Source organism: Dendrobates tinctorius, unplaced genomic scaffold (genome assembly GCF_039654945.1).
Source record: "Dendrobates tinctorius isolate UK_male_01 unplaced genomic scaffold, ASM3965494v1 ptg000083l, whole genome shotgun sequence".
NCBI lineage: Eukaryota > Metazoa > Chordata > Amphibia > Anura > Dendrobatidae > Dendrobates > Dendrobates tinctorius.
This window is the reverse complement of record NW_027361751.1, coordinates 26,175,862-26,183,773: the sequence shown is the minus strand read 5'-3', so window position 1 is coordinate 26,183,773 and position 7,912 is coordinate 26,175,862. Positions and strand designations below refer to the sequence as shown.

General features: G+C 45.1%; 1 protein-coding gene across 3 annotated transcripts in view; it reads left to right on the top strand.

The window, feature by feature from the left end:
• The first annotated feature begins 239 nt into the window (after positions 1-239).
• RGS7BP (regulator of G protein signaling 7 binding protein) overlaps positions 240-7,912 on the top strand; it is a 195,654-nt gene continuing 187,981 nt past the window's right edge. The window contains exons 1-2 of one of the 3 annotated variants that reach the window (XM_073584254.1): positions 240-882; positions 2,832-2,998. In XM_073584254.1, the coding sequence (XP_073440355.1) occupies positions 730-882; positions 2,832-2,998 (320 nt within the window). In that variant the 5' untranslated portion in view covers positions 240-729. The remainder of the gene's footprint in view (positions 883-2,831; positions 2,999-7,912) is intronic. The other 2 variants (XM_073584253.1, XM_073584252.1) reach the window with 2 other exon arrangements.

Genomic DNA, 7,912 nt, shown 5'->3' with positions numbered 1-7,912 from the left:
CAGGTTACCCTTAGTTCCCACCCTGAGGGAAGCACAATGTGACTGTCTCCAGCAGTCTGCATGCACAATGCCTCTCTCCCCATGTGTTTTATCCTCCAGTCTGCCTAATAATAGAACAGTATGAAGTGATATTGCCATTGATATTCCTGGGGCTTGGATTGGATAAGTATATGAACACAGCAGGGGGTGGATTGATAGATCACATTTGTATTCCTGTCCTATCAATGTGCTATGATGCTAACCACGTCAGTCTGCCAGATTCCCAACCTCTTCCAGTCCCACCAAGCATCTCAGAGGATCTTGAGGAAGAGAGCAGTGAGCCTGATCCTTGGCTTGATCTTCTTAATCCTCCAGGGAGCTGGGATCCTGGCACTGTGAGGATGCTCCAGCTAATCTAGAAGACACAGGAGCTCAACCCCCTTCTGAATGGCAACTCTCGGCTGCTTGCCCTGCCTTGTGATCGATCTCAGGAGGAAGCCTGTGTGCATTCACATTGGGCTAGCCAGGGATCACCACCATGCTGTGCAGGGCTGCCATCCCCTGATTCCCAGCTATGCAGCAACACTCGGCATCTCTCCTTCTGGCTGCTGCTGAAGGTTACCTGCTCCTCCTATAAGCAGAACAGCTAGTTGACCAGGAGTTCCAGTGTCACTTTGAGCTGTGTGCAGAGGCTGGCACCCTACACCCTCCCCCCATCTCGCCTTGGCATCGCTTGGTGGATGTGTATGCATGACTTCTGCACCGAATGGGCGCAAAAATCGCCCCAGGTCACAGGGATCCATCTTCCAAATCGGCAGCAAATCTCTCCCCAGAGATCTTGATCGCAGGGGGAGCTCGGAGAGCGCCCTCAAGTCCCAGAGAACCCTGGACCACTGCAAGATGGTGGGTACAGAAGACCAAATAATGCTAATATTTGTCATGGTTTTGCTTTAGTGCCACTCCCACCCTCCCCCATCTTGCCTATTCCCATCACGTGCACATGCACTATTTTTAAAACTGCAGCACCTATTGGAGATGACACCCTGTGCCACATATAGCCCAGTGCATGGCTGCGGCAGAGCATCGCACCCCAGCTCAGTGAGCGCAGCAGAGCTCTGTGCCTTCACCATCCCGGTGCCTAAAGTGCATGATTGGGATCTATACATTGCCCTGGGCTATATGTCTCCCCTATTCCTGATCTATTGGACTCCACTAACCCCAATCTGCGTGCAGCTTATAGTGCAAGACATGCAGATGTTCACCATAGCTCAGTGCATGGTTGGGATATATAGTATCCTGCAGATCATTGCAACAAGCTGTATCCTAGGTTCATAGGATGCAGAGAGCATTGCCCTGAATTTCTGCTCAGTTCAGTAAATGATTTGCCTAAATTATATATATATAAAATTATTCTGCAGAGTATTGCACTAAGTTACTATGTATAGTCCAGTGGCCAGAACATAGAAGCAGAGCATTGCCCTGATGCCTTCACTATCTCACTGCCTATAGTGTCGTGCATGATTGGAATCCATACATTGCCCTGGGCTATATGTCTCCTCTATCCCTAGTTATGAGATGTGGGACCCCAGTAACCCCAACCTCCATGCAGCTTAGTGCAGTATTGCACTACATACAGCACATCACATGTTCACCATACCCTGGCCACTATGGCTCTGTGAATGACATTGGGATATGTAGTGCTCTGCAGATCATTGCAACAAGCCATATCCTAGGTAAATAGGAGGATTGCATTCAATTCCCATACATATATATATTTTTTTTTTCTGCAAACTATTGCACTAAGCTCCAGTGCATAGTCCAGTGCACAGAACATAGAAGCAGAGCATTGCACTAAGCTGTGTCCAGTCTCATTCATGTCTCATGATCGGAATGCATGCAGCAGAGCATTGCACCCGGCTCTGTGTCTCAGCCACTGTCTCTGGGTGTCTGCTCCTCTGCTGGTAACAGGCTGCAGTGTAACTCCACCATCACACATCATCAGCTCCTCTGCTCTCTCCTCTTTCTCCAGCTATGGCCACTTGCTGTCACTAGACCTAGTCCTGGGGAATGTACAGGTGTCTGAACCCAATCATCACACCAGACATTCCCCAGTCTGCAGCACATATTACAGCACTTACATCTGGATGTCACGTTAGTGGCCTCTGGTGCTGCATACATGGCACTGGAAAAAAAAAATTAACCTTTTCATTGGTAATGATTGGCTGCAGTAGTTCGTTTCCTCTCTGGGTAGTATTTAGATACATTTATATCTTTCTATCAACATTAGGACCTTTTTTGTTTACAAATATTCCCAGTGTTTTAGTGTTTAGAATTTAGGTTGGGATTCAGACCCAGTTCTAGCGGTTTGTGGGTGGCATACGAAGAGCCCAGAAATGAAGAATTAAAGGAAACACGTAGCGATTTGTTTGGATGCAAAGTTTTTTTTTCCCCTTTTTCTTTCTATGAGACTAGTTAACTATTAGGTATATGAAGCGGTGTCCTGATCTGTGCAGAAGACACCTGGCTGTGTTCACCTCTTCGTCTAGTCTTCCCATTAGGTGGGGAGAGGGTTGCTGTCCTCATATGCACCTAGCACAGGCGTCATATCATACACTGGTAATAATCACTGCGCTTAATGAGAGCCAGGCAAATCCATGTAATAATCCTTTTAATGCATACTCACCTATAAAGGGATAAAGATCATTTTGATTAAATATATTCATATTGTGCTTTAATATTCCCGTGAAATAAAAGCCTATATAAAGGATGGATGTGATCAGAAACTGGAAGCAGATGTCATAGAGGCAATCATGTTTCTAATGGTGATGATCATGTATTTTTTTTTTTCCTAGCTTGTCCAGGATTTCAACACCCAGGTGGCTTTGTATCGTGAATTAGTCATATCCATTGGGGACGTGTCAGTAAACTGTCCCTCCCTACGGGCTGAAATGCAGAAAACTCGAACCAAAGGCTGTGAGATGGCTCTCCAGGCACACCAAAAACTCTCGGCAATCTCTGGGTAGGATATGTGGTTTCCATATTTCGTACCCAAGCAGTTAATTCATTATGTTGGCTATGTCTGTGGGTAAGGGTTGCTCAGAGGTCTTTACAAGGACACTAAGCTGCTATCGTAAATCGTAGATCTTCCTTCCTTCTATGGCAGAAGAAAACACCCAGAACCGGGTGTAGGTTGGTGTTCTTCAAAAATAGTTCTGGAGACATTAGACTGATGGCTTGTATCATGAACATTAATATAGACGCCTTTCTATTATTAGCCGTGTTGTCTACATCTACGTGCTTGGCTTTCAAACCCCTTTGGGTGGTAGAAGCCATGTTTTTGAGGTCCTCAACTTCGTAGGTGGAGATCAGTATGTGATCATATTTTGGTGCACGTTGTTTTTTGGGGGGTTACTTCACATTATTGGTCTATAACATATCAACACGTTCCAAGTGCTATCACATTTTGGGGGAAGAAAAACTAAACCAGTGCGAGGATGATAAAAGGCTGAACTTGTACTCAAGTGCATTGATTCCTAAGGGTGAGTGCACACAGTGCGGATTCACCTGCGGAATTTTCCACGCGGATTTGCGGGTAAAACCGCAGGTAAAGTGACCTGCGGTTTTCCTGCGGATTTGCCAGCGGTTTTCCTTTGCGGTTTGACACCTGGACAATGGAACAGGTGTCAAACCACTGCGGAATCCGCAGAAAGATTTGACATGCTGATTGATTGATTTAAATCCCATTAGCTAACATGGTACTGTACATTACTTGCGGATCTGCTGCGGATCCGAAGGGACAAATTCGCAGCAGAATCCGCAGCGTGTGCACACACCCTAATAGTTGTGTATCTATCGGTGCACTTAATTGCTGACACCACATGGAAGGTGGAATCTAGTGTCCCTCTTGTACACTTGACGGTTGCAATTTGATTGTTTGGACTCATGCTTACCTAAAGAAGCAAAACGGAGCTGAAAATAAGGTTGTGTGCACACAATGCGTTTTGGGTTTTTTCAGTGCGGATTTTTCACAAAACTTGACGGGTTTCCTGATGCCAGCAAAATGAATGAGATCCCTGAAGTCTCATGCATACGTTGTGTATTTGTGAGTATGTCAGTTCTTTCAGCGTTTTTGCTGCAGATTTCACCCATACTAAGGGTAAGTTCACACTGGGTGTTTTTGCTGCTTTTTTTTTTTTGCCGCTTTTTTTTTTTGCAGCAAAACCTGATTTCTTGGCAGGAAAGGAGTTGCGGCAAAAACTCAGGTTTAGGTGTGTTTTTTGGTGCGGATTTTGTGTCTCTTTGTCTATGCTAATGTCCATGACTTTTCTGAAGAAAAAAACGCTGCAAATAATGATACCTGCGTTTTTGCTGCATTTTTTCAGCGTTTTTTCAACACCCATTCAAGCCAATAGGTGAAAAACGCTGAAAGAAGTGACATGCTCAATGTCCAAAAAAAGCAGCCAAGCTCAAAATCCTGATGACACAAAAAAACCAATGTGTGTGCATGAGATTTCTGAAGTCTTATAGGCTTTGCAGGTACTGTAAAAAGCAGCTGAAAATTAGCATTAAAAAAAAAACGCAGCAAAAACGCCCAGTGTGAACATACCCTAATGAGTGGAAAAAAATCTGCACCAAAAAAAGTGTAAAAAAAATGCAGCAAAAACACGTGTTTTTGCCACTGCGTTTTTCATGCCAATAGATTCACAAATTTCTGCACCAAATACTTAACATGTACACGTACCCAAAACCTGCTTTTTCTCTACAGATTTTTTTTTACTGCCAAGACATCAGGTTTTTGGATGCAGAAAAAAAAGCAGCAAAAGACCAACATGTGAACATAGCCTAAAACTTTGATGGTAAAATGTTACTTGATATATTTGTAACAGATTTTTTTTTGTTGCTGACTGGTCTTGTTTTGTGTTTAGAATACACCTGATATATCAAGAAATCCCAACCAACCCATCTCTTCTCAGTGGTTTCAGCAGGAACATGGTCTGATCATACCACAGCTCCTGGGCAGGGGAGGAAACAGAAGAGTATACAGATTGGACAGCACAGGAACACCGATGATTCTGTGAGGTAATGCATTGATTAAAACAGTCAGTGAAATGTTTTACCTCACAGAATCATCTGTGATCCCGTGCTGTCCTGTCTGTATTCTCTCTTTTGCTTCCTCCCCTGCCCAGGAGCTGTGGTATGATCAGATCATGTCCCTGTACGGTCAGACACGGCCATTACACAATACACAGCAGGGGCACATTTATAAGATTATCTCAGCACAGGAACATTTGTTTTAATGTCTTCATATTGTGAACGTTATTTTCATTCCAAGATCTAGGGAATAAAATGAAGTCTCTTGTTCATGGGAAAACCCCTTTAACCATTTTTCAAATTTTTGAGCAAAAGTCTCATTTTCAAAGCGCTGTAAAAACATCCATGAAACTACACCTCTGGGGGAAGAAGGGGAGGTGGGACGGGACTGGAGTGGAGTTTTGACAAATCTTCTGACTTTTTAAGTAGTTGCAATTGAGGGATCAGACAAAAGCATCAGGAATCACTAAACTCTGCGCACAAAGTGGAAAACAAAGAAAAACAGGCGAGCATATATACAATAGACTTCAATAGTAGAATAATGCATTGGCTGCAAAGAAAACAAGGCACAAAACTAGGCAAAAAACAAGTGTAAAGGCAATGGTGAACGGGAGCCAAAGATTACAACAGACTTTTTTTAGTGTTGGTTTGACTTTGTGAAGCCTGCTTAGGTGATCTGCTACTCATGGTGGAAGCAGCCATAAGGCTATGTGCACACGCTGCGGATTCTGCTACTATTAAAATCTATGAAAAACAAAAACGCTGTGCACATGCTGCAGATTTTTCCGCTCGGATTTGCTGCGGTTTCTAATCCACAGCATGTTAATTCTTTGTGCGGATTCCGCAGCGGACACGGACACACGGACAGCACACGGATGGCATACGTATGCACACGGATACACGGACACGGATAGCTCCAGTACCGTTTTTTCCGGTACCGGAATTATCTGGACGTGTGAAACTGCCCTTACAAAGTATGCTGTCTCTAGAGTGCTGCAGAGTTTGGAGTAACTCAGGCAGTGTCCGATTTATGCCTTGGATCAGGCAGCATGAATCAGATGACCGGTTCCCTTTAAAGGGAATCTGTCACCACATTTGGCCTATCTAAACTATTAATATGGCCATACAGGTTTTAAACTGCTGAGAACAGTCCTATGTGTATCTCATATCAGCTGTGTTGTTGTTGCTAAGAAATCATCTTTTATCACTTTATATAAGTAACCTCTTCTAGGCTCCGGGGTGGATGGTGCCTGGAGATAAGTCTGCCTCCGGAGCTTATTTTAAATATAAGGGGGGGGGTTACCAGTGTGATATGACATGGTTACCAGTGTGATATGTATTGGTTGCTCTCTGCTCACCTGCTCACTGACACATCTGCAAATTCCTCTCAGCTCCTATCTCACAGACAGGCAGGGTGTAATATTGTTGCAATTCAGCAGAGCTCAGAGAGAAGCAAAAAAGTGTTTGTAAGAAGACAAATTTAATTTATCCTGTTCTGTGTTGGTTTCTTGTCTCACACTGGAAATGCCTCCTTCATGTAACATAAGCTCTGGGGGCAGAGTTATCTCCAGGCACCCTCCACCCCGGAGCCTGGAAGAGGTCACTTATATAAAGTGATAAAAGATGATTTCTCAGCAGCAACACATCTGATATGAGACACACAGGGAGTGCCAAGATACCAGTGCTGGGTGACCGGCACTGCTGGGGTTAATGTTCTGACCTCAGTGCAGACTCTCACCTGCACACCTGGGACCTATTATGGTTGCCTCTCATTGGTTCTGGGGAGGCTTCTTATAGCCTCAGGAAGCTCCCATCCCCCATCAGTTATACTTTCGCTCTTGGCATTGTGTGGTGACCCCTGAGTGTGTCTTGTGCTGTGTTCTGGTTGCATGATTCTCTGTGTATGACTCGGTCTGTTCTCTGGATTCTGCTTTGGATTCTGCCTGGTACCTTCTACGTCTGTTTGGTTTTGATCTCTGCTTGGCTCTGACTATCCGTTCTGTCTCATCCCTGGTACTTTACTGAGATCTTGTGTATGACCTTTGGCTTTGTCTGACCTCCAGTCTGTTTATCCCTCCTGTACCTCGCTTGCCTGTATTGTGCTTGACCCCCGCTTTGCCCGACTTTGAGTTTTCTACCTTCTTTGAAAGCAGGACGCTAAGCCCCGCCCCCTTGTAGTCACATGACCGTTCACATGACCATAGGTCCTGTGCCTACTTTCTAAACTTCTACATTCAGGTCCCGTGCATCTTTATTTTCTGGCTGTTCTTGTCCTCAGGAGTCCCTATGGTGCGGGTGAGTCCCTGCCTAGCGGAGGCTGTACGCCGGCGCTGTCAGGACCCTGACATTATAACTGACCATTAAGTTTTTTTGGGGGGTTTTTGTGCAGAGAGTTATGGATCCCATACAGTCTCTGGCTGACCGGATGAAAAGTCTGAGTCAGATGTTTCAGGGTTTCTCTGGAGCAGCAAGCTCAAGCTCTGGCTCGTTCTCAGCAGCAGGTTTCTGAGATAGTGCGGGGGGCTTTAGCTGCTGGGTCTCTGGGGGCTGGGGCGAGTGATGTTGTTTTGGTGTCCCCAGAACCACCTGTTAAACTGCCTGACTTTTTTTCTGGAAACAAAAAAGAGTTCAGGGTCTTCATGGAGGGGTGCAAACTTTTTTTTAGTTTGAGACCACGTTCCTCTGGGTACGAAAGTCAGAAGGTTGGGGTCATTATGTCTCTGTTAAGAGGGTCCCCACAAGCTTGGGCTTTCTCCCTTCCTCCCACTGCCCCTGAGAAAGTGTCGGTGAATGCATTCTTTGAGGCCCTCGGGCACATTTATGATGAGCCTGACCGAGTGCG